The sequence below is a fragment of the Pleurodeles waltl genome, chromosome 10 (assembly GCF_031143425.1).
Source record: "Pleurodeles waltl isolate 20211129_DDA chromosome 10, aPleWal1.hap1.20221129, whole genome shotgun sequence".
In the NCBI taxonomy this organism is placed as follows: Eukaryota; Metazoa; Chordata; class Amphibia; order Caudata; family Salamandridae; genus Pleurodeles; species Pleurodeles waltl.
Window position 1 is genome coordinate 256,844,748 of NC_090449.1, and position 27,266 is coordinate 256,872,013.

A 27,266-nucleotide genomic window follows, 5' to 3' on the forward strand; every position below is an offset into this window, starting at 1 on the left:
TCCTTCTTTGAAACTACACCAAAATATTAACTGCAAAACTCGGAATATGCTTTTCCCTCCTTCTGTCCAAAACAGAATATCGAATGATGAATGGCTTATTGCATCAGCCTGCTTGAAAACAACCACTATGAGCAACTCTGGCTCCGCCACATTATAAAACTCCCCAGCTTGCTCTTCGACTGGGTTCTCCTTCTCAATTTACAGTACCATTAAAAACATTCCCACTTTATGCTTAGCTGCCACCAGCCACAACGAATTTTAAGCAACCCGCAACAGCTGGCCAAACCTATGCGCTATACAGCTGTGCTCTAGTTGTAAAAGTTCCATTTACAGAAAAAAAAAAAAATAATAAATAAATACCTTACGGAGTCAACGTGCAGGCTGCAAACAGAACTGGCAGTGGAAGACATGACCAATGCCCTGCCAGCAAGCGGAGACACTGCGTGGGTCAGCTGCTTAGCAGACAATCCAAACAGATGGTAATATAATTGCAAGCACTAATAAACCCTCAAGGCAAATGAAAAGACGGCTGTACTTGAGACCTAAGTGACTTTGGAGCTGTGCATACAGATGGAGAAGTTAGCCATAAAACTGCTTCTCGTGTAGAAAAACTTCACACCTGGTAATCACATCACAAACATGCAAACAAAGAACAATACAGCTTCAAAAGGTGTTAACAAAACCTTGGCATTGGCCTCTTCCAGAAGTGTTTGGTCAACTGTTAAGCTGCAACAAGCACTTGCACTACAAGCAATTTAATGTAAAGAACAGTGAGATGCAAGTGAGCCACCAATTCTAGCATTCCAGGAGCAACGCAGACCACAGAGCTCAGAAGGTCCAAATGAGTTTAAATTCAATGTCGAGGCAGATCTAGACAGCCTTGAAACCTAGTTGGCGGGGGGGGGGGGGGGTAAGTGTCAGAGCGTCAGAGTACAACTCCTAAAGAGGAAAATAATAAATCAGAAAAAACAAGCAAATGGTAATGGGAAAGTTCATGTTTTGAACTAAGAAAGATGGTGCATAGTCTCACCTTAGCATCCTTGACTTTCTTCCCGGTGATTTTAGTCATGATGGCTGCAAATTGTTCAGTAGTCAGCTTCTCTGAGCTGAGTCCGATGTCCCTCCCAATGAACTGTTCTGGGGCCTTCAGAACACTGACAACTACAGGACCAAGATCATCTACAGCCAGCCCATCCATTGGGATGTCTCCCATTGGTACAGCTTAAAGAAAAGAAAACAATCATGGGACACTATATAAGGTACGTTTAGCATCAGCTATGCAGCAGCACCATGATCTCTGAAAATCTGAAGGGTAGGGCTTATATTTGCCATTGAGCCATAAAAAAAAATATATATATATATATATATATATATATATATATATATACACACACACACACACACACACACACACACACACACAAAGTAACCAGAGAAACTGTGAATAAAGCCCTCAATGGGTGCCGACGTGTGCTTTCATTTTTGATGCAATCTGTTTAGGACACAGTATCCAAGAAGCAAGCCCAACCCCTGCCCTACAAGCAGCCAATCACAGCTTGAATTAAAACAACCATACTCCATTACTTACCAAGCAAGTAGCCATCGCCATCTGGGGCCTTCTGAGGTCGGAAGAAGTTAAGAAAGTTGTCAAAGTAACAAGGCATTCGGATGCTGGTCATAGGGACACGGATGTCTCTGAAATACTCTTCCACCTCACCCTTGGCGTCAAAGTGAAGTACCTCCAGCTTGCCTCCAGTCAGCTTCTTCACATTCTCCAGACCACTGAACACCACGTGTTGTAAGCCCATGTCCTTAGATAGATCAGCCAGAGCCTTACCCTGTAATAAACACACCAAAACCAGGGTGGATTTAGCAAAGACAGCCGAAACACAGATGTTGATAATGCGAGCTCCCACCACGTACGATTCAAGGCTGGTCACAATATCAGACATCAATCCAATATTAAACATTACCTGCTCAGTACAGCGCATCCTGTCCAGCCCATCGCAAGGAACGGTGGGGTGGAGCTAGGGGAGAGCGGGTACTCTTGATGAGTGGGCAGCTCCTTGGACTCACCCCTGATAAGAGTGTCATGACTCACCTGTGCAACCTCCTTCTCTTTACTGCCATACTCCCAGTAGTTGGTAACAATGAAGGCTCCATAGGCACCAGTCAGGGCAGGCTTTAAGGTCTCAATGTGGTCCAGGTCTCCCTTGAAGAGCTCAGCACCAAGTTTCTTCAGTTCCTGAGATGAACTCTTATTGGGGTCTCGTGTCACAGCCCTCACAGCAAAGGTGCCATCATTGAGGAGAGCCCTGGCAACTGAGCCACCTTGGGCCCCTAGTGAAAAATCCAAAGAGAAGAACATTTAGAATGGAGGATTAAAGTCTCAATATACAACCACACAGTTTTGTAGGGTATGAGTGCAGGACCTGGCCAAAGATGTTTTCTCTCTTACCCAGAAAATTGTCTGGGAAGGGAAGAGGATAATACCTACTTATCTTAAACTCCAAATCACAAAAGGTATTCTACCACTTTTTTGACTGAGTACCAGCTCATCAGGGTGACCCAAGTCCTTTTAAGATGGAGAGATCCAATCTAGTATTTACAGTTACCCTCACACACCCTATTGAGCGCTGTTGCCTTAACTTTAATAATGCACTGTTCTTGATCGCACCCAAGAGGTCTCAGAGGATCACTGATGAAATTGCCATTCAATTGTTATGCTAGTATGCGGAAAAAAATACTGCTTAAACAAAAAAAAAAAAAAAAAAAAAAAAAAAAAAAAATTACTAGCAGTACATTCTTTAAAATTAGACGCATACAGTACCTGCTTCAAAAAAGTATATATATATATTTGCAGTTATTGTGATACCAAAAAGATGTGATATGTCAACGGTGATGGCAGTTTGGGATCATGAGCACTGAATCGAGGTCTAAGGTGTGGAAATCAGTTACACTCTTCACCAAAACTTACACATTTAAGCATATTCACGATTGGATACAAAGTTATTTCAGGCTATTTTTGTAAAAAAAAAAAAAAAAAAAAAAAAAAAAAAAAAGTGTAATTACATTGACTGATATTCACCGCCGGCGCCCAGACTACCTCCCTGGTGCGGGTCACGACCAGTGGCGTCGCACCCGATGATTTTTTTTTGTCCCTGGGAGACATGGAAGCTCTTCCGTGTCTCCCCCCGCCCCCCACCTGCCCCTTTGCACTGACGTTACAATGTTGATTTCCCCATCGGAGCAAGAAGCAGCCTTGCGGCCGCTTCCTGCTCCATTGGGGAAAACGGCCACAAACTGCCTTCCCCACATTCGGGAAGGCCTCGTAAGAAAGGGGAGAGTCTCCCCTTACTTACGAGGCCTTCCTGAAAGTGTTTCTTGGCCCCCGACTCCACTAGACGCCAGGGATTTCACTTGGGGGATCGGCCCCCTCGGAAAACGGGCAGCCCCCCAGGGGCATTTTTTTTTTTTTTTTTTAAACAAAAAGAAAATAAATGGACAGGGGGTAGCCCGTGGGCAGGGTGACCCCCTGTGGGGGCAATTTTTTTTTTTTTTTTTAAGTTGTTTAGGGTTTCCCTGGGGGCCATTTTGGCCCCCCCAATGTAGATAGATCTATATCTCTCTCTATATATCTCTCTCTCTCTATCTATCTCTATATAATCACTTTTGTCAATACGTGTGTGGTTTCCCTGGGGGCTGCGATCGGCCCCCAGGAAAAACAGACCCACATATAAAAGTGATGATAGATAGATAGATAGAGAGAGATTTGCCACCAGTTGTCTTGCAGTTGCAGCTTGCGTCTTCAAAGCAATGCACATACTTCAACTGACGCTTTTCAACTGTAGCTTTTAGGCAGCAATAAAAAAAGTCAAGTAAGTATTGTGATTATGTTTCTGATACAAAAGGGTCAGACTTGTCTAGTGGCAGTTTTAGTGCCATAAAGAAGCGCAGAAGGTTTATATGCCTACTGCAAAGAGCAAATCTGTATTTTATGTAAATAGCTGAGTACATTAGTAAAGTCAGCCATTACCTGCTCTATAATACTAAATTAAATGTATGTGCGGGGTGGAAGGCGGCTATGGAGAGATGAGGGGCACTTTTGCTGGGTGGTAATGAGGGAATCCGAGGAGGAGGGAGTGGGAGCACCAATAATGATTGTTGGACTGGGCGCAGGAGGTGCTAAAAGACTGTGACGAATGGTATGTGACAAGGTGTTTTTTGAGTGTCTTGAAAGAACATGCTGATTGAAGGAAGAAGCGCAGGTAAGGTGGCCTCTACTGTTGCACGTATCTCACACACACCATCGATTTTGTGACTGTCTACGTAGGCTAGTGTTTTAGAGCAACAGTTTAGCCAATAGCAGAGATGGTATCTTGATGGATGACTGCTGCCGTCACTCGGGTTATAGAGGACAGCTCTGACATAGGATCAGAGAGAGAGAAACATGAGACACACAGAGAGACACACAGAGAGAGACACAGAGAGAGACACAGAGAGAGACACAGAGAGAGACACAGAGAGAGACACAGAGAGAGACACAGAGAGAGACACAGAGAGAGACACAGAGAGAGACACAGAGAGAGACACAGAGAGAGACACAGAGAGACTGAATGACTCTTGGGAGCTCCCCAATTTAGTTCAGCCCCAAATTCCACCGCCCAAATCGTAAAACTGGTTTTGTAAGGCAGGCACCAGTGTTTTTGGTCCTGGGTTCAGCAGCCATATAGAGAAGCACACTAAACCCAAACATTTCTGGAAACTAGACATTCGGGGGGAGTCTACAGAGGTGTGACTTGTGTGGATTCCCCAAAGTTTTCTTACCCAGATTACCCTGCAAAGCTGAAATGTTGAATAAAAACTCTATTTTTCTCGCATTTTTGTCACACAAACTACAGGAATATGCTGGGATCCACAAAATTCTAACCACCCAGTGAGTCCTCACCTGTCCTGATAAACACACTACCCCACTTGAGTGCCTACACCTAGTGCCTGCGTCAGGAATGGATCACCCCAGGGTCAACAGCTGCCTCATGTAAGGACCAACATTGACCGTTGTGTGATCTATTCCTGTCGCGGGCACAAGGCCTACCCACACAAGTGAGGTACCATTTTTATCGGGAGACTTGGGGGAATGCTGGGTGGAAGGAAATTTGTGGCTCCTCTCTGATTCCAGAACTTTCTGTCACCGAAATGAGGGAAGTGTTTTTTTGGCCAAATTTTGATATTTGCAAAGGATTCTGGGTAACAGAACCTGGTCAGAGCCCCACAAGTCACCCCATCTTGGATTCCCCGGGGTTTCTAGTTTTCAAAAATGCGCTGGTTTGCTAGGTTTCCCTAGGTGCCGGCTGAGCTAGAGGCCAAAATCCACAGGTAGGCACTTTGCAAAAAAACAGCTCTGTTTTCTGTCAAAAAATGGGATGTGTCCACGTTGTGTTTTGGGGCATTTCCCGTCGCTGGCGCTAGGCCTACCCACACAAGTGACGTATCATTTTTATTGGGAGACTTGGTGGAACATAGAATAGCAAAACAAGTGTTATTGCCCCTTATCTTTCTCTACATTTTTTCCTTCCAAATATAAGAGATTGTGTAAAAAAAGATGTCTATTTGAGAAATGCCCTGCAATTCACATGCTAGTATGGGCACCCCAGAATTCAGAGATGTGCAAATAACCACTGCTCCTCAAAACCTTATCCCGAGCCCATTTTGGAAATGCAAAGGTTTTCTTGATACCTATTTTTCACTCTTCATATTTCAGCAAATGAATTGCTGTATACCCAGTATAGAATGAAAACCAACTGCAGGGTGCAGCTCATTTATTGGCTCTGGGTACCTAGTGTTCTTGATGAACCTACAAGCCCTTTATATCCCCACAACCAGAAGAGTCCAGCAGACATAACGGTATATTGCTTTCAAAAATCTGAAATCGCAGGAAAAAGTTAGAGTAAAACAAAGAAAAATGGCTGTTGTTTTCAGCTCAATTTCAATATTTTTTTATTTCAGCTGTTATTTTCTGTAGGATCTACACAAATGACCCCTTGCTGAATTCAGAATTTTTTCTTGTTTTCAGAAATGTTTAGCTTTCCGGGATCCAGCATTGGTTTCACATCCATTCCTGTCACTAACTGGAAGGAGGCTGAAAGCACCAAAAATGGGGTATGTCCCAGTAAAATGCTAAATTTGTGTTGAAAAATGTTGTTTTCTGATTCAAGTCTGCCCGTTCCTGAAAGGTGGGAAGATGGTGATTTTAGCACCAGAAACCCTTTGTTGATGCCATTTTCAGGGGAAAAAAACCACAAGCCTTCGTCGGCAGCCCTTTTTCCCCCCATTTTTTTGGGAAAAAAAGAAATTTTCACTGTATTTTGGCTAATTTATTGGTCTCCTCCAGGGGAAACCACAAACTCTGGGTCCCATTAGAATCCCTAGGATGTTGGAAAAAAAAAAGGACGCAACTTTGGCGTTGATAGCTTATGTGGACACAAAGTTATGAAGGCCTAAGCGCGAACTACCCTAAATAGCCAAAAAAGGGCTCAGCACAGGGGGGGGGGGGGGGGGGGGGGGGTTAGAACGGCCCAGCAGCTAAGGGGTTAAACAATCATAATTCCCGAATAAAATATTTTTCGAGTATTTTTGAAGCTTTTGTATGATTTTCCTCACCATGTACCTTTAATATGCCTGCACCTTTGTCACGGAGCTTGCTGGACATAGACCTCAGCCATACCCAGCTGGTTCTGGACATAGACCACGCCAGTCTCCTAGATATGGCTTTAGGCATGCCTTTCTGGCACAGAGTGCAGGGCAAACCCAAGTTCCCTACTTCCAGCACAAGGGCACCGACATTAGCTAGGCCCCGAGGGCAGGTTTCGGGTCACAACCTTCATGCAGATTTTAAGACAACGGGCTAAACAGCTGTGCCAAGTGTATTCTGGGTGAAAATGTTTTTGCCCTTCGGCCACGCCCTGCACCCCACTGCACGCTTAGCATGGCCGAGCTTATTTCCATGCTTTTATCCACCAACACTCTTGCGCCAATTTTGGACCATTCGGCCCTCGCCTCACAAACAGTTTAAGTAACAACTGAATTCTATTCCAACCAACAACCGTCCCTAGGTCTCTAGGACTGCCATATATGTGCAGTCGCAATTCCACCAATCAGAAACCCTAAATTAAATACGTTATCAAGCACCACAAGAAAAACATTTACATACCATCCTGGTGTGTTTCAATAACGCACTGTGAACCTCCAAACCTTTGAAATCCTTGAACAGCTTAGTTATGAGTTTCATGGTAACCCCACAAGGAAAAAAATAATTGTATAGTTTTGTACTGACAATTTTGTTTATATTTTGTATATTGAAATGGCGAGAGAGGCTGAGATAATTAAATGTGCTGTTCCTGCCTGTCCAAAATAAAACTACCACCTATAAAACGGCGAATTTATCGAGGAATAAGCAGTCCCTGGTTTATGGTAAACATCGAAAGTCTGAGTGACATTTCTCGAAAAACTGGAAACGTGTGCTAAGAGCGGGAGCTGGAGGCAACGAATCAGAAACAGTTATATCTCGGTAAAGAAAACAGACTGGTGTGGAGCTCGGTGATGGGGTGTATGAGAGTGGATGCAAGTGAAATGTAGCAATATGAGGCCAGCGGTGGAATGTAGAAGTGGTAGGATTCAACTTAGGAAGCTGGAAGGAGAAGGACAACAAGGTTCAAGTCTCGACGTCGACTCAACACCCTGTGATTATGTGCAATAAACAAACTCTACGCTTCTTAAAACAAAAAAGTTACTGGTGCTGAGGTAAAGCGCTCCGATACCTTCGAGTCAAGTTCTCATTACATAAAACTGAAAAAAAAAAGTAAATAAACAAACTACACTTGGAACACCAAACTCGTTACCGCCATCTTTTCCACACTGTCGCAAGCTGAAGTCTGACTAGATAATGCAGAGATTTGGAGTGGTTAATAAATGAAAACTATACTTTTCTAGCAAGTATTCATATTTAAATAAATATGTGACGCTCGGACGGCTGGGGTTATATACCACGCATAACATCATCACCATCGCCGTCCGCTCCGGGCTTTTTTTTAGAGCAGTGATGTGCATGCTGGAACTTAGTTGCTCAAACGTATATTAGCAAAAAAAAGAACGTGCGTGTCTAGAAATGCTTTTTTGGGTAATCTGACGTGAGTCCACATCCCTTTTTTAACTTTTTTTTTTCTCACCTGTGGCTCCAAACACAACAATGACACGCTTGGACATGCTGGAAGAATAGGCAGATGCTCGCAGTCAGCCGGCCAGGAGTGTCGCTCTGACTTACAGCGGTGGGCGGATGACCTGCGCCCGATGTCTTCGCCTGCAGCCACTCGCGCGCTCCCGCAAACGGCGCACGCGCACTGCGCGCTTCAGCAGCTATTAATGTACCGTGAGGGCGGGACTACTTCTTGACGTCACTCAGGCTTCTTGTTAATTGGACAGTGGTGTGTATGTCAGAGTAACCGATTGTGTCACTCGCCGTAGTTCCGCAGAATTTGCATTTGCTCGTGAAAGCTTTTTATGATATATCTTGTTAGGGAAGTTTGGAACAAAGGGAGGGTCAGCTGTTTTCAGTGCTGCTATGTTTTCAGTGCTCACTGTAGGCCTCTTCCATACCCCGAACCTCCTGCGTAGACCAGTTTGCGGCAACTGAGATGTTTGGGGAAATCGATGTTCTGCGCCCATGTGACTGCAGGATGTCTCCACACTAAATTGAAAAACATTGAGATTTCATTCTGCGTGACTTCCAACTAACACTTCGAGAGTCTTCCCTCCGCTATCCCTCCATCCCACATCATTATTTTATTCAGTCTAATTTTATGACAAGACCGGAGGCTCCTACTATGCTTTCTCTTTTCTTTATTTTTAAACAGCAGCTGCAGTCAAACTACAAAACCCATAAGGCAAACGACAGTAGCCAATGGGAAACGATTAGTAGTCCATGAAACACACCTAGGGCCATCAAGCTGACCCAATAATACATATCTTGACTGAGAACAGCCTCTGTTTCTACTCCTTAACGTCTTATATGTGCTCTGCATGATGTGTTTTCATTGCTAATACGCGTTTTGCTCGCACGCGTTTATTTTCTTTGAAGTCAGCTTGTAGCCGCATTTATAACCTTGCGCTCCGCATCGCGCGCTCCCCGTTCCATGGTTCTAAACGTTTTCAACGTTTTCCCCTCAGCGTGCGGTGGCCATTTTTCACCGGCAGTTGATGGGAAACGTCTAAGCGTCTGGCTGCCTTACAGCTGTTGGTGTTGGTATTTCTGCTCAGCCGGCATTTAGCGCGTCTATCCTTCAACCCTCAGGCAGCCGAGTGTGCTCTTTCATAGTACAAGCCTTGGCTTTCCTCAAATCAATGGGTACACGCCCCTAGGCGGGGCCTAGCCTTTCCTGTGAGGAAAGTTAACCCCTTCCTTCCTGTTTTTTGTTTTTATTATTAAATACTGCATTTTTTCTACCATGGACAGCTCCCCTTTTTCTCAGCTTGTCCAGAAGGAGGAGGAAGAAGTCCTTAAAGACAATTTAAATGATTTTATTAATTTTTCGGTTGAGCAAGCTGTCTCAGCTTCTTGGGCCAAATTATCTAAAAACTTAGAAAATTCTGTAGTCAAGTTGGTTTCTAAAACCATGATGGCCCAATCCGCGGGGGATAGCAGAAAGCGTCCTAGTACTTCAAAAGAGTTAAAAACGATGCTATTGGGAAGTGAGGTTTCCTCACACAGGACAGAGGACGTGGCTTCTCAAAGGCCTCCATCAAAGGAGGGGTTAAACTTATCCAGACCCTCTAAAAAATGTCTTAAGAAATCTAAACATGTGTCCTCCCCGATTATTATTAGAAAAATTCTTGACACAGATGATGAATTGCATGATTGTCAGTCAGATTCGGATTATTCCAATAAGGACAATGGAGATGTTTTCTCCCCACCTCCTCCCAAGAAATCTAAACGTGAGAACCAAGAGCTCCTTGGATCATGCAAAATAATGGATGCGGAGGGGATTCCAGTGTTTGACCCCAATGATATTCAGCACCCACACTCTACTGAGTGGTTACCTGCTGATCATGTGGCGGATTACGTTACCTCTAGGTTACGTACCCCCTTAGATAAGCAAGTATGTGCAAAATTGAAGTCTGAATGCCCACGTCCCGCTTTACCCTCTAAAATTACCGTTACTCCCACTATTGACTCTCCTCTAATTACGTTCTTTAAAAAATTTGGGAAAGACCCTCGTAAGGGTGTGGACAAAGCTTGGTCTAACTGCCAAGATAAACTCTTGGATGTTGTCGGTCCCTTGTCCCGTATATTCGACATAGCTAAATCTGCCCGTTTGGAACACGCCACAGTTGATCCTATGGAATTGTTGCTGTGGGCTCAGCGCACTTTATGTCTCCTCGGTAACGCCAACGCGGGAATAACTTATGAACGGAGGAAAGGTCTCCTGCTTAAACTGGACCCCAAGTTAGTCAACCTTGCAGGTTCAGATCCAGGTACCAAGGCTGAGGGTCTTCTTTTTGGTGACTCGTTGATAAAGGAGCTGAGCAAATACATTGCTACTTTCGCATTCTTGGACAAAGCTCAGCAATCCTTGAGGAAAATGTTCTCATCTCGGGTTTTTTCCAGGGCCGGCAGAGACAGGAACCACTTTGACGGCCGTGGCTACTCCAATCAAGGTTCCCGTGGATACTACACCATCAACAGTTACCAGGAGTACAGGCCACCATTTTACCCCCAAATAAACAGGGTGTTCAGAAACAGAGGCAATCGCAACACCAGATTCTCTTCTCAACCTGATAAGTCAAATATCTTGTTCTCCTGTTGTGAGGAGGCGTATTGCTCTGTACCCTCCAAAATGGCGAGATCTAACAGCAGATCCTTGGGTGTTAAATACCGTTCAAGATTATCTTATCGAACTCTACTCAAAACCTTTTCAAGAATCATTCCCACATCCTCCACACTTTTCCACTCAAATGACGGAATTGATCTCCGTGGAAATTCAATCACTGTTACTCAAACAAGCAATCGCCCCTTGTTCCCTAGATCCCTCAGGTTTCGTCAGCTCAGTTTTTCTGGTCCAAAAGAAAAACAAAAAGATGTGTCCTGTTATCAATTTAAAACAGTTCAATCAATTTGTTGTAGGTCGCCATTTCAAGATGGAAACTATCCTCAATCTCAGAGATTCTTTGCTCCAGGGCAACTGGATGGTACGTCTCGATCTGCAGGATGCATACCTCTCAGTCCCCATGCACCCAGATTCTCAGAAATGTCTTCAGTTTCAATGGCTTCACCTAACTTTCCACTTCATTTCCCTACCCTTCGGTCTGTCGTCAGCCCCATGGTGCTTTACAAAGCTAATGAAACCAGTGGTGGCTTTTCTCAGAGCCAGGGGAATCAGGTTGATTATTTACTTGGACAACATTCTCATCATGAACCAGAACCGCATGGCTCTTCTATCTCATGTTCATCTCACTTGCACCCTTCTTTCAGATCTAGGTTTTGTTATCAATTACGAGAAGTATTTTCTAGACCCAGCTCAAAGAGTCGAGTTTCTAGGTTTTTTGGTAGATTCTGTCTCTGCTACCCTTCTTCTTCCGTCAGCGAAAATAAAATCCATCAAATCAGAAATCCTTCTGATCCTTCGCTGTTCTCTCCTTTCCCTCAGATCTCTGGCAAGGATTGTAGGCCTCCTTTCATCTTCAATTCAAGCCATCTTTCCAGGGCCTCTACATTATCGGGCTCTTCAGAGATTAAAAATTTGTCATCTCCAAAGAGGTCTTGCTTATTCCGATACCATCGTTTTAGACCAAGATTCCAGTTTGGAACTCCAGTGGTGGATAGACCATTTAGATGCCTGGAACAGCAGGACTATCTTTGCATCAGCCCCAGATCTTGTGTTAGAATCAGATGCAAGCCTGCTGGGTTGGGGAGCCCATTGTGGTCCAATCTCGACTGGAGGCACATGGTCTTTAGAGGAGTCAAGGTTGCACATCAACTGTTTAGAGATGCTTGCCGGCTCCTTTCCAATCAAAAGCCTGGCAAGAGACAGGGTTTGTTGTTTGGTTCTTCTCAGAATGGACAACATTTCAGCAGTTCGTTACATCAACCACCTAGGAGGCACAAAGTCCAAGCCTTTAGCGGAATTGGCGAAAGGGTTTGGGGAGTTTTGTCTTCAAAACAAGATCTCAGAGCAAGCAGAATACCTTCCGGGCAGTCTCAATTCCGTAGCAGATTGGCATTCTCGCCATTTCCGAGACTCCAGCGATTGGAAGCTCCATCCCGAAGTATTCAAAACTCTACATCACAAGTAGGGTCCTTTCTACATAGATCTTTGTGCATCAGGTCTCAATACACAGCTCCCTCAATTCTTTAGCTGGCGCCCAGATCCTCTAGCGCTAGACTTCAATGCTTTTTCTCAAGATTGGCCTTCTTCCCTCAACTATGCCTTCCTTCCGTTAATCATGATCTCCAGATTGCTGGCTCAAGTCAGATGTCAACATGCAACATTAGTTCTCATAGCTCCTTTCTAGCATTCCCAGGTATGGTTTCCCACCCTCCTGGAACTTTCAATAGATGCTCCTCTCTTAATTCCCTCCTTTCCAGATGTCTTGACCATAACCCTCAGCCACCCCCACTGTCTAATACTTCAGAACCTACTCTCTCTTTTGGCCTGGAAAATATCAGGGAACCCCAATCTTTCCTTCCTATTTCGTCAGAAGCTTCAAACTTCCTCAATCTGGCCTGGGCTCCAGGAACAAAAAATGCATTTAGATCAGCTTGGTCGCTCTGGCATAGCTGGTGTGTGGGAAAACACGTTGATCCCTTTACAACAGATGTAATTTTGATTGTTAATTTTTTGGTGGCGGAAGCCAGCAAAGGTAAGTCCTTTCGTACTATAAATTTGTAGAGATCAGCGATTTCATTTAACCATTCTTTCATTAATGGAAAACCGGTTGGAGAACATCCATTGCTCTGCCGTTTGTTAAAGGGAGGAAAGTTTTCTAATCCTCCTAAACCCAAATACACTTCTTTATGGGATGTGAATACCGTATTAAATCTTTTTATTTCTTGGCCTGATAATTCAATGCTTTCATTAAAACAATTGTCCGCCAAACTTACCATGCTGCTATGTCTCGTTTCTTTTAAATGTTTATCCGATGTTAGAGCGCCGGATATTACAGCTCGTCAGTTTACTCCAACAGGTGTTCTTTTTAATGTTTATAGACGTACCAAAACTAACCTTTCATCAGTTTTTTACCCTTTCTTCCCTGATCACCCCAAGTTATGTGTGGGCCAGTGTTTGAAAGCCTATGAACACCAGACAGCTGATTTGAGGAATTCTTCTTCTTCCCAACTCCTTATATCCTTTAGAAAACCTTTCAATCCTGTTTACTATCCCACTTTGGCCCGTTGGGTCAGTTGGGTTATGTCCGTTGCTGGGATTGATACCTCAATTTTTGGTGCCCACTCAGCCAGAGGAGCTATGGCTTCTAAAGCCTTTTGTGCCGGATCTCGCCTTGAGGACATTCTCAGATCGACTGATTGGTCTAATGACAATGTTTTTAAAGTGTTTTGTTGTAAACCAATTCACCATGCTTCATTAAATGTTGTTGATTCGCTTTAAAACATCATAATAGGAGCATCCGGTCTAGTCATAAACAGTAGATTTTCATAGTAAATTTATGAAGGAAAGTCTTAATTTTATTAAAGACACGGAGGCGGGTATTATCCCAACTCTACAATTCTCACGATGTTGTTTATTCCCTCCCTTCCAGCTTCCTCAACGACTCAACAGACTTCTGCCTAAGGATCACTTCTTTTCTTCACCAGCTGGGATTCCGTCCTGTCCTTCTTCCTGGAATTATCAATTCCCACAACCACAGACTCTTCCGGACTATGTTGCTGGACCCTTGGGGATTCTTCAGGAGATGTTATCCGTTCTAATGGCTATATGTATTTGTTGTACCATTTTTCCTTTATTCGTTACTTATTAAGCTTGTGCAAGAAAAGAGGGCTGTTCCCAGTCAAGATACGTATTATTGGGCAGCTCGATGGCCATTGGTGTGTTTCATGGACTACTAATCATTTCCCATTGGCTACTGTCATTTGCCCTATGGATTTTGTAGTTTTGACTGCAGCTGCTGTTTAAAAATAAAGAAAAGAGAAAGCATAATACTCACCTCCATGTCTTTAATAATATTAAGACTTTCCTTCATACATTTACTAGGAAAATCTACATTAATAATCGCATGTCCGCCGCTCAAATGAACTCATGCCTTCATATACTAATACTAATATTGTACTCCTATATCCCTATACCAATCCACCACTAATCCTTTTGTGTTCCAGAGTAGTGAGCTACTCACCGAAAAGCGATTCAATGCCTCGTCAGGGGTAGTAAGCGCTATATAACTGCAATTACAACACAATACAGTACAATACCTCAGCCATGTTTTGACTGTTTACGTGAAAAAGTGACGCTCCTTTTCAGCAGTAGCAATGTGAATAACAAATGTGGGTTTGATCGGCCGTAGTAGGATAACATATACAATAAGTGATGGATGAAATGTCTGAATTATTCTCAGCCACTGCTAATTACCCGGGGCTGCATCCCAGGCCATTATTATTTTGCACACCATGCTACATTAGTTTAGACCCAGCTTTATGCAAATCAGTCTCGACTCTGCTGGAATGGGAAAAGTCCAGCCCAAACTGCAAGGCCAGGTCCCCCTGAAGCTGAACACAAGCGACATACGATCGGTTTCACCCTGATTAGGGCTCCTCAGCCAAGTATAACTTAGTGTCACACTGAAGTATAGTAAACGAGATGGAAGAAGTGTTTGGATTAATTTCAGCCACTTTGGGCCACATCCCAGTCCATCATTATTTTGCACACGTCACCTTAATACGGACCCAGCCATATGCAAATCAGTCTTGACTCTTCTGGAACATTCCAGCCCAAACTGCCAGGTCAGGTCCTCTCTGAAGCAGAACACAAGCAACCTAGGACCGATGTCGCCCTGATTAGGGCTAATCTTTTTAGCCAAGTATAAACTGGAGACACAAAGAAGTATACAATATGGGATGGAATGTTTGAATTATACCCAGCCACTGGTAATTACTCAGGGCTGCATCCCAGTCCATCATTATTTTGCATACCATGTCACCTCAGTTTAGACACAGCCATTTGCAAATCAGTCTTGGAAACGAAGGCACAGTTTACCGAAACGTTTTTATTGCTCATTACCAGGAAAAAAACACAAGAGGGCCCCAGCTCATGATCCATCCACTACAATCTTTGAAGGCATCTTTCTTTAGCTCCATCCATTCTGCAAACTTCTTGGTATTGGGGTTAAGCTGTAAAGTGAGCTCTATGTCACCATTCAGCTTCATTGTGTAAAAGCGGAACCTGTTTGCCAATTCTGCAGCACCACGGAAGCCTAGTTTCTCATAAGTTTCAGGAGTGATCTGAATGAAGATAATAGGAAACACTAGCATTAAAAGGGAGAAGCACACATTAAGGCTCACTTTCTATGAAGGGGTCAATCTAGATAAGGCAGATAATCAGTCACTTGTAATAAATGCAGTACTTGATGCACAGGTCCCATTCCCTTACCTACCACTCTTGACTCTGTCCAACCTGGAATCATCTACCATGTAACAGTGCACTCAGAAGCAGTACCACCAAGAGTCATATACAGCAGGGAATCATGACAATGCAATAGGCAAAGAGCAGAGCACTGGATGACAATTAATTTCTCTGTTTGATATCCAAATCTGTTTCTCCCCTCCACCACTTGCCTTTAGTGACTGAAGTTTTCCTACCAGACACATCTGGACAATAGATTTGATTAAGTAACTAGGGCAGAAAATTGCACAATTCCATGCATCCCACAACCTTAAAACATCACAATGAGCTTACAAAAGACACAAATATCCACTATACGTCACAATATTACTTCCACTAATCCTGGAAATTTCAGCAACCAATATCCATATTGTGCATCACTTTCTCAGCAGGAGACTTGTACCAGACTGGCAGAGAAATTCAGGTTAAGGACATTTAAACAATATTCGGAATAGGGAAAGATAATATCAACAGATCCCAGAAGTCCTATGCCTGGAGCTGAAGCCTTGAAGTCTGGTGTGCTACTAACACACCGCAGGCTATTAAGAAGTCAACCTTCGAAATCAAACTAAGTCACAAGGCAATGATCTGAGAAAAAAATTGCAGCACAGTATTAAAATGAAAGAGGACATCATTGCCCCTGAAACAAGCATTGGTAAAGCCAATAGGTCTCAACTTTGAGACCTGTTGGCTTTGCCAACTTCTTTTAACCAAGGTGAACAGCATCCCAGGCGCACATACAAAGTAACGGAGAGTACTTTCTTTTTTTAGTTACTGGTCAGAGTTGAACCGGTAACTAAAAAGAAACATGCAAAAGAGTTTCTTTAAAACAAGGGCAAGGCTTACGCAATGGGGAAGAGCATGCACAAGAAACACCAGGCACAGAAGCAAACCGAGAGTATGAGGGGAGGGGGCAAAAGCAGCACGGGTTGAGGGGAAGAAATACAGGGTACAGAGGTGGGGATAACAGCAATCGTCAAAAGAAGGAGATGGCAGGTGAGATAGTGGCAACACTGAGGGCTGGGGAAGCAACAGGGAGATGCAAATGTGTGTGACATGGAATGGGACAGGATAAAGCATATGTGTGACAGAGAAACGCAGAGTGCTTAGGAGAGAGAAGTACACAAAGGAGAGCGCTCAAAAAGACACGCTCTCTCATGGAGTGCTTCACACAAAAGGAAAAAGGTTCTTGAAAAGCAAGCAGTGGAAGCAGCGAAGGCAATCAAAAGATGGAAAAAGGCATTGCTTCATGGCAGGGACAAACAAGCTTGACCTGCTCAGACACGAATGACATGCAGGCAAATAAGGGAGACAGGGAAAGCCAGCCAATGGGCAGGCTCCAAAGACCTGTTCTTAATGAGGCACAATAGCACATGCACCATTGAGTAGGCTTCAACCTACAAAGGAGGCATCAGGGGTAGGGTGGAGGAGGTGTTGGACGAGCAGGGAATATTACTCCACACTCAACTTAGTTATTACATGTGGAATTTGTGCACAAGAGAAAAAAAATGAAGGGCGAACTCAGCTGACACTATTTTTTAAATACTGGATCATAAGTAGGGCGAAACAGTGAAGAGTTAAAAATCGGTATTCTTGAAAATGAAAGATGCACTAAATCGAAAAAAAACTGTCACCCGACAGGATTTGTATACAACATAGGATATGCTGAACATTATGGCCCTCATTATGACATTGGCAGTAAAATCCCACTTACCACCACGCTGACTGTTGCGAACTTACAGCCGCAGCAGCGAATATTAGTCCACCATATTATGACACACACACACCAATCCATCACTATTCAGCCACGGACACAATTCCGCCAGTCGAAAGGTCAGTGATAAACTGGTGGTATCAAAATCGACATCGTTACGCCAAGCGAACAACGCCCATCACAATATGACCCCCTAATCACCACGGCGGACATTCAATGGCGGGAAACCATTGGCAGTTCATACCGCCACGCTCAAAATACACACACTCAAACAAAACAACACCAAATTGGACAATTCAAACAACACACACCTGACACCCATACTCACACCACACCCACACCACTATAAAACACACACCCACATTACCCACAACTCTTTACGACTACAAACCATTGGCACAAGACAGACACCACGACCACAGACAAAACCAGAGTCACACACTACCTCCACCTATACACCACCCACGGATCCCACATCACATACCCCAACATATCACCCTAAACACCCTCACCTACACACCTCACACAACACCCATGGCACCACAAAGAAACCCCCGATTCCCAGAAGAGGAGCTAAGGGTCATGGTGGAGGAAATCATCAGGGTAGAGCCACAGCTACTTGGAGCACAGGTGCAGCAGATATCTATAGCTAGGAAGATGGAGCTATGGTGGAAAATCGTGGACAGGGTCATCACTGTGGAACAGCACCCAAGAACTAGGGATGACATCAGGAAGAGGTGGAACGACATACAGGGGAAGGTACGTTCCATTGCAGCAAGACACCAACTCGCTTTACAGAGGACTGGCAGTGGACCCCCAACTCCTCCCCAACAACTAACAACATGGGAGGAGCAAGTCTTGGCAATCATGCATCCTGAGGGCCTGGCCGGAGTAGGAGGTGGACTGGACTCTGGTAAGTCAACTCTCTAATATTATCACCCCCCTACCTGCATGCCATCACATACCCTCACCCTCACTCCCATCACATCACCACATCCCACACCCCCCACCATCACATCTCACTCATCCCAATGCCAAGCCCTGCATGCCATTCCAATGCATGGACACCACTCACAGACCTGCATGGACACCTATCACTAAAGCTTGCGCACTAGAAAGAATCAGCTATCCCACCACATACCAACGTACACAAGTGAAAGCTGCCAGGGCAAATACAACCAAAGAGGGCAACCCACGGATGCACAATATGTCAGACACAGAAACCATAACACATCATTTACATCCCCACAGGTACCCCAGCCAATGTCAGCCGAGAGGAGGTGTCAGCAATATCCAGTCCCCCCACAGAAGAGGCCCACAGTGATGACAGCAACTCTGGACTTCAGGATCTGGATGACCAACCTGGCCCACCAGGGACCTCTGGACAGCCGGTTACCCAGGCCCAGTCACACACCACCACAGAGCCTCCCCCATCAGGAAACACCATCACGGCACCCACCCAGCATACCCATACCTCTGTCCCCAGGACATGTCAATCAGCAGTGTGTCCACCTCTACAGGGACCCAGGCCACACCTCATACCCAAGACAATCGTGACCTGGGGTCTGTGCGCCAGGGGGAGGACAGGCCCAGGGAACCGACTCTCCAGGAGGGACTTGCAGAGATCCTGGGAGCATATCAACATTCCCAGGACACGATAGGCCAGATCCTGGACAATGTGCAGGAGAACAGGTGGCTGCAGGAGGGACAGTACCAGGGGATCAGGGAGGACTTGCAGGCCATCAACAACACCCTGGTCTCCATAGCAGGGGTGCTGGCAGACATGGCCAATATTATGAGGGAGGCAGTCTCACAACAGCAGGCCCCTGCCACTAGCCAGACATCTGAACTGCCTTCCACCTATGCTGTCACTAGTGGACAGGAGGCCCCACCACAGGACCAACAGGCCAACAGCACCCCTCCCACTGCAGAAGGAGAACCACCCTACAAATGTTCCCTGCGATCCAGACAGAAGCCAGATACACTTGTCAAGACCCCCGCCAGGAAACAAGACTCTCCTGATTGTCACCCTTGTGTCCCACACAGTCACCCTGTCCACCTTGAACTTGAACCTTGAACTGCCATTTCTCCCCTTCCTATGTCCCCTTGAACAATGCATTAGTGCTACAAATAGACTCGAACAATACCCTGAACTTTCCTCCATTATCACCCCATCCCATTGCACTTGCCCCTCTTTTTCTTAGCACTTCGATAAACACCCTTGGAAAAAATAGACGTATGGAGTATGTCAAATATTTCAAATATGTATTCATTTAACCAGGTTCAAACATTGCAATTCAACTGTACAGTAAATTAGCATATGTTAATTAAGTTTGGCTGGCTGCAATGATCACACCAGGAACTATTGTGAGGCACCAACATCTGTAAAATGAATTACCAAAGGGTACAGTAAGTGGGCAAAGAAGTGTGAAATAACAGCATGCTAGTGCCACATAAATTTAAAATAATTACAATGAAATGTGAAGTAACACTGTCTTACCTGTGTATCATTGGACATACTCTCTGATGACTGCTGTTCTATTGTCCTCATCCTTATAATCTGCCTTCTCATCCTCACTGTCCACAGGGTTCACTGCTGCCACACGGGCATCTCCAGCCTCCCCCTTCTGCAGAAAAGGCACATGGCATCTCCGGGAAGTTGTGCAACATGCAGCATGATAATATTATCTGGCAGACTTCCTTGGGTAAGTAGCACAGGGATCCACCTGTTAGATGGAGGCACCGGAACCTGGCCTTCAGGAGGCCAAAGGTCCGTTCTATAATCCTTCTGGATTGCCCATGTGCCTCATTGTAACGTTCTTCTGCCCTTGTCCTTGCATTCCTCACAGGGGTCAGCAGCCAAGACAGGTTGGGGTAACCAGAGTCACCTGCAATATTGAGGGACAACATTTAGCCACACACTATCCCATATGGCCCACACCATACCCATACACCAACATATACTGGGTGGGGACCAGGGCTCACCTTTTAGTCACACCCTGTGCCTCTGTAGTTGGCCCATCACATTTGGAATGCTGCTATTCCTCAAGACCAAGGAATCATGCACCGACCCAGGATACTTAGCATTGACGTTGGAGATCTACTGGTCCGCCAAGCACTCCATCTGGACATTCATAGATTGGAAACTCTTATGATTTCTGTACACCTGTTCATTTTGATGGCAGGGGGGTACAAATGCAATATGTGTTCCATCAATCGCCCCTATTATGATGGGGATTTGTCCCATTGCATAGAACTCTGCTTTCACTGTGGCCAAATCCTCCACCTGAGGAAATACAATGTAGCTGCACATGTGTTTAATCAGGGCAGACAACACTCTTGTCAGCACTATTGAGAACATTGGCTGTGACATTCCTGCTGCCAAGCCCACTGTCACTTGGAAGGAACCAGTTGCCAGGAAATGGAGCACTGATAGAACTTGCACAAGAGGGGGATCCCAGTAGGGTGATGGATATCAGATATCAGGTCAGGCTCTAATTGGGCACACAGCTCTGTGATTGTGGCCCTGTCAAGTCTATAGGTGAGGATAATGTGCCTGTCCTCCATTGCTGCCAAGTCCCAGTAGGGTGATGGATATCAGATATCAGGTCAGGCTCTAATTGGGCACACAGCTCTGTGATTGTGGCCCTGTCAAGTCTATAGGTGAGGATAATGTGCCTGTCATCCATTGCTGCCATGTCCACCAGGGGTCTGTACACCGGGGTATGTCTCCATCTCCTATTCATCCGCAGCGGTAGCAATCTATGGGGCAAAAGAGTGAGGAGCTGGTCACAAACTGAACAATCAGGCTACAACAGAACATTGCATGCTGTTAAAATGTAATGGGTCAGCGTGAATTGTCCAGTATATCCAAATTTTAACAGTGACGCAGCTATTATCCAGGGCTTGCCCCCCCAAAATGGCATTTGCCTGTCCTGTGTGGAGGGACAGGTGGAAGTGAGGTAATTCCGCTGACGTTGTACGCCGTTGCGGGAGTCGGTCGGCAATCGCTGTGCAACTCCTCATTGGCTAACATTGGGCCCTATGGCTTACAGTGGGCAATGGTGACCTACGCCGGCGGTGATGGTATGCACCGCTGTGGACGTGACCGCCATTTTCTATCATATTCCTCACTTGCTACCTGATCTTCAACTTGAGAGGGCCTACACTGCATGTGCTGCTGTGACCTGTTTTTGGAACCCACAATGGCCCTTGTGAGTGGGGAAAGGGCCCCTGCCTTCACTTCGGCAGAGTTGGAGAGACTGGTGGATGGGGTCCTACCCAAGTACGGACTGCTGTATGGGCCTCCAGACTAACAGGTGAGTACACTATGGGCACGATGCATGTGGCATGAATGCATGGAGTGGTGTGTGTGAAGGCCTTGTGTAAGGGGGGTGGGTGGATGTCCTCTGGGCGGCAAATTGGTTGTGTGCCGGGCCATGTGTGTGCAAATGATGATGTGAAGGGGTATGGTGGGCCATAAGTGTAACAGACAGAACAGTCTGACTAATACTATTTTCCTGTGTGTATTTCCTCTGCAGCTCAGCGCCCATCATGGCGTGCCATCGCCAAGGATGTGCGGACCCTGGGGTTCTATGGCAGGTGGAGCACCCACTGTCGGAAACGGTGGGAGGACCTGAGACGTTGGGCATGGAAGACGGCGGAGGCCTAGCTGTCGATTGCTTCCCAATGAGGAAGGGGTGCCCGTTGAACCCTGACCCCCCTGATGACCAGCATACTGGCAGTGGCCTATCCAGAGCTGGATGGGCGCTTGAGGGCATCACAGCAGCCACAAGGGGGTGAGTACAGTGCCCATCATTACTGCTAACGCCGGGTGGGGTGGTATCCGTGTGGTGGATGTGTGTCAGTGGGTGCCCCTAGGCCAGGCCTGACATTGCAGCGTAGGTCCGCAGGTGGCTAGGGTTTTGAAGGGATAGTCCTGCTCCCTAGCGGGTAGACAACCACTACTAGTCAGGGCTGCAGGGTCCCAGGTGTGCTGGATTTGCCGGTGTGTGCCCCTCCCCATGCCTTGGTGGCTAGCAACATCACTGGTAGTGCAATGCATAGGGCGTAGGCCTGTTCCGTGTGTGTGAGGGTGCTGTGTACACCAACGGTGGTGTTAGTGCAGCCATTGACCAAGTGTATCCTCTGTCTCTCCTCCCCCTTCTTGTTTTGTCACCCTGACCTTTTGTGCATTAGCATCATCTGGCAGAGGAGCAGAGGCACCGCCGACAGAGGGAGCTGAATCCCACAGGACCCAGGAGGCAGAGTCCACCGATGCTGAGGGCACCAGTGGGACGGAGGGTGCGGGGAGCACCACGGCGGAGACTGGAAGGGACAGTTCTGACACAGATACCTGCTCCAATGGAAGCTACCTGGTGTTGGTGGACACCTCTGTGACCACCCCAGCTACAGCTGACACCCCCGTACCAGCACCGCTCTCCCAGCAGCCCCTCATCGAGTTGCCCGTGCCCGCTCACCCAGGAGGGTGGGCAACTCCTTCACCACAGGCACCTCAGGCCCTGCCCTAGTGAGCCCTGCTGCCCTGAGTGAGGAGTCTACTGACCTCCTGAGATCCATCTCTGTAGGGCTGCCAACCACTGTGAATGCCATCCAGGGGCTGGCAGCCCAGATGCAACAGACTAATGCCTTCCTGGAGGGCATTCACACTGGCTTGGTGGACCAACAGAGATCAATCCAGGCTCTGGCCTCCTCTCTGATGGCAGCCCTTGTCCCTGTTTCCACCCTCTCCCATCAACTTCCTCTTTTCCTCAACCCAACCTATCCCAAGCACACAGGCAGACGAGCATGCACATAAGACAACACACAAGAGTGGTTCAAGCAAACACAAGCACCACACTTCATCCCACAGGCACTCACACAAACACCATCAAGATGCAGACATACCAGCATCTACTATTTCCACTGTCTTCCCCTCCTTGTCCTCCACCAACTCCCTCCCAGTTCCGTCTACACCCACACCTACATGCACTACGCCACCATCCACTACCAGCATCACCACCACACCTAGCAGAACACACACCTCACTGGCAAACACCTCCACAACAGCCATGCACACGTCCCCTGTGTCCTCTCCCACTGTGTCTGTCCCCCCCCCAGGGTACACAAACGCAAGCACTCAGACACCCAACAGCCATCCACCTCACAACAGCATCCAGCCCATGCACCTGCACCGAAAATCAGCAGACAGACACCTTCTAAAACCACTCCCTCTTCCTCCACTCCCAAACCTTCTCCCTCTTCCGGCCCCAGTATCCCTAAAAAACATTTCCTACCCACCATTGACCTCTTCCCTACCCCCCCCCCCCATCCTGCACATCTGGCCAGGGTGGCAAAAACCCAGCCAAGCACCTCAGCCACCCAGTCCACGGGCACAGTCATCACCATACCCACTCGTGGTGGGAAAGGATCCAGGGCACATGTCCTGAGAGTGAAGGAGCCTGCACCAGGCAGCCTCAAGAGAAAGGAGCCTGCCACAGCTGCCGGAAGGACAAAGGTGCCTGCCCAAGCTGCTGCCAGGAAGACTAAAGAGCCTGCCCCAGCTGCTGCCAGGAGGAGCAAGGAGCCTGCACAAGCAGACAGGAAGAGCAAGGGGCCTGGAATTGTGATGGATCCCCCACCACCAACCACCATTGAGCAGCTGTCCGAGGCTGCAGAGGATGGGCAGGAGCCTCCCCCCAGCAGCAGCACCACCACCACCACCATTCAGCAGCCATCCAAGGCTGCAGCAGATGGGCAGGAGCCTTCCCCCACCAGAAGCAGCACCACCACCACCATTGAGCAGCCGTCCGAGGCTGCAGGGAATGGGCAAGAGCCTCCCCCCAGCAGCAGCAGCAGCACCACCACCATTGAGCAGCCGCCTGAGGCTGCAGGGGATGGGCAGGAGCCTCCCCCCACCAGCAGCAGCACCACCATTGAGGAGCAGTCACCGCCGGTGGATGGTATGTAGTCCTGCCTCCATGGGCTGCTGTGTGGCCTGCCCCCTGCAAATCCAGGGGGTATGACACCCACCTAAGAGATTGTGACCTTGCACTCCCCAGGATCAAGAGCACAGGGCACGATGCCCCCTCCAGAACCAGTGGGGAAGACACCCACCAACCCCAGCCTCCCCAGGATCAAGAGCACAGGGCACAATGCCCCTTCCAGAACCAGTGGGGAAGACACCCACTTGAGAGACTTTGGCCTTGCACTCCTCAGGACCAAGCACAGGGCACGTTGTCCCCTCCAGAGCATGTGGGAAAGTCACCCACTTGAGAGACTGTGGCCTTGCACTCCCCAGGACTAAGCACAGGGCATATTGCCCCCTCCAGAGCATGTGGGGAAGTCACCCACTTGAGAGACTGTGGCCTTGCACTCCCCAGGACCAAGCACAGGGCATGTTGCCCCCTCCAGAGCCAGTGGTCTTCTTCTATCTGCCGGATAAGGTGCCCCCCCCCCATCTCCCGTCCCCCTGAGGTGCCTGCCTATTTCCAAACTGATGCCCCTGCAGTGTTCTCTCCGTGTTGAGGCAGGTGCCCTGTGTGGCCTTGGAATTTGGCTGTGGCCATGTGGACAACGTAGATTGTGGACTGGGCTGTGTCCCTTTTTATGTACATATCTACATATATATATCTATATATATATCTATATATATATATATATATATATATATATATTTATATATTATCTTGCTTCACTTATTTATCTTGATGTGTTGCTCTCATTACATTCACTTTTTCTAAAACGTTTTGTCCTTGCATTATTCATTCGAGGTACGGGGTAAAAATGTTTTAGTAATGCAGCTGATTGTGTGTATGGTGCTGGCGGGGGTGTTGTGCAAGTGTGTGTCATGGTTGTTTTCCTCCGCCCTCCCTTGTGTGCTAGGTGGCTGTACTCACTGTCGCCGTCTTCGCTATTGTTGGTGTTCGTGGTGGAGCAGCACATAGAAGACCATGGGGAAGACATGCAGCTCGGGATCCATGGAGGCGTGGTTGTTCCCTGTGTCTCCAATGGTCAGTCCTTTCCCTTCTGAGCTCAGTTTCCGACAGGCTTTTGATGTCGTTGGTATAGCCCCGTAAAAGGTGGCGGTTCCCTAGGTCATAATATGGTGGGCAGAACATTGACTTCCGCCTGGCTGTAGGCGGCTACCACCGTGGTGGCTGTTGTTTTTGCCCTGGCGGTCGGTGTGGTACATTGGCTTATATCAGAGATAACACCGCCATGGCCATAATTTGGCAGTAATTACCACTGGCCTGTTGGCGGTATTACTGACACTTTTACACCAACCGCCAGGGTTGTAAGGAGGGCCTATATTAATTAGCAGTCTTTATTATATTTATGACACTGCAACATAAAATGGAAGCTGGTGTAATCTTAGAAGACATAAAAAACAAATGTCAGAACTCTGAATGTGCAAGCAAGACCCCTCTACTTCAAAACAAAATGTATTCGCAAAATACATCTACCTATTGTAAGACCTCTCTCTCTCTCTCAAAATAAACAAATGAAGGTATTTGCTGAAAAATCTGTTAAAGTTACTTTGGAAGCTGAGCTGGCACGGAACACCCAAGAACGTACGTTTTTATCTCACCTTTGCTGGGTACACCAGGGCAGAAAAGCAGTCCTCAGAGAAAATGCTGAGGTGTTCTGCGCTGAATACAAAAACGTGAAGGCTGGAATGCTTGAATAACTTTCGGTCACTGGTACTATGGCTGCACCCCAGACCATCATTATTTTACACACCATGCCACCTCAGTTAGGACCCAGTGATACACAAATTAGTCTTGACCATGCTCTAATGTGAGCAGTCCAACTATACTGAGGTGTTTTGTGTAGCCGCACTACAAAATAATGCAGTAAAGATATAAATAACTACGGGTTCAAGAAAAAATAATAAGACAGAAAATAAGGGAAAAAAGGAAATTGATAAAGGGGTTCTCAACAGCTGTAAGGAACGAAGGTAAGTCAGAACACACACAAAATAGCACATCTTTGGTTGCATGTTTAAAGGGTGTAGAATTGATAGTTGTACATTCTGACTTCCAAAATGGTTCAAATAAGAGTAGGTCAAGCACTGCACGCCAGATAACAAATTAAAATGTACTCTAGTCCAGGATGACTACTAATATATTTGTGGTTAAGGAGCCCCAGGTTCCTCTTCGACTCTACAAAACACTTGTGTCAAATTTACATTGATGGACATATCATCAATTTTCACAGACACCAACTCACCACAGAAATCACACCGGTCAGGTCAGTTCTTTCGTGTATATCACGGTTCTTCTAGAAACAAAAACAATCATGGACACAGGAGTTTTTCAAATATTCTATCTGCAGGATGGCGATATGCTACAGGTACTGCCAGTTATGAAATTGTATTGTGGAGAGAACAAATCTTCTAATTTTTGTGATTTTTAAACTACAGAGAATGCTTGGAAAATAGTCAATTACTACAAGAGATATAAATTCTTAGTGTTCAGGAATGCTTCTTTCAAGAATGAGAATTTTCTTCCATTCAATTTTAGAAACAATTACCAGAAATAGAAGAAAAATGTCTGAAGCTCTCAGTCAGGAGACGGTGTTTGGGGTGCTGGGGTGAGAGCAGTCAGAGGCCGCTAGGAAACTTTTCTTTTACCTCCTTACCCCTTCCTGGGGTACTGTCTTGGCAGCCAAGATGGATTGAGGAAAGTTTAATAGCTAATGTAACCGGGTCAGAGGAATGAAGGGAAATCTCATTGAACCACTGATTAATCAGAATATTGTGCTTTCCAAAGCAGTTAAAAAAGACAAACCAGTAACTCAAACTGGACTGCAGATTTGTACTTTTAGTGCCAAATTAGAAGTAGCTGCAATTCTGGTGTTAGAATCAGTTATCAAACTCTAGAATGAAG

At 46.3% G+C, this 27,266-nt stretch overlaps 1 protein-coding gene and 1 pseudogene across 1 annotated transcript in view; both read right to left on the bottom strand.

The window, feature by feature from the left end:
• LOC138261431 (nmrA-like family domain-containing protein 1) overlaps nucleotides 1-8,395 on the bottom strand; it is a 38,174-nt gene extending 29,779 nt beyond the window's left edge. The window contains exons 1-4 of the mRNA XM_069210375.1: nucleotides 8,226-8,395; nucleotides 2,102-2,340; nucleotides 1,589-1,838; nucleotides 1,031-1,221 (exon numbers count right to left, since the gene is read on the bottom strand). Coding sequence (XP_069066476.1) covers nucleotides 1,031-1,221; nucleotides 1,589-1,838; nucleotides 2,102-2,340; nucleotides 8,226-8,262 — 717 coding nt within the window. The 5' untranslated portion in view covers nucleotides 8,263-8,395. The remainder of the gene's footprint in view (nucleotides 1-1,030; nucleotides 1,222-1,588; nucleotides 1,839-2,101; nucleotides 2,341-8,225) is intronic.
• A 6,882-nt stretch (nucleotides 8,396-15,277) lies between these two features.
• LOC138262409 (nmrA-like family domain-containing protein 1) overlaps nucleotides 15,278-27,266 on the bottom strand; it is a 33,354-nt pseudogene continuing 21,365 nt past the window's right edge.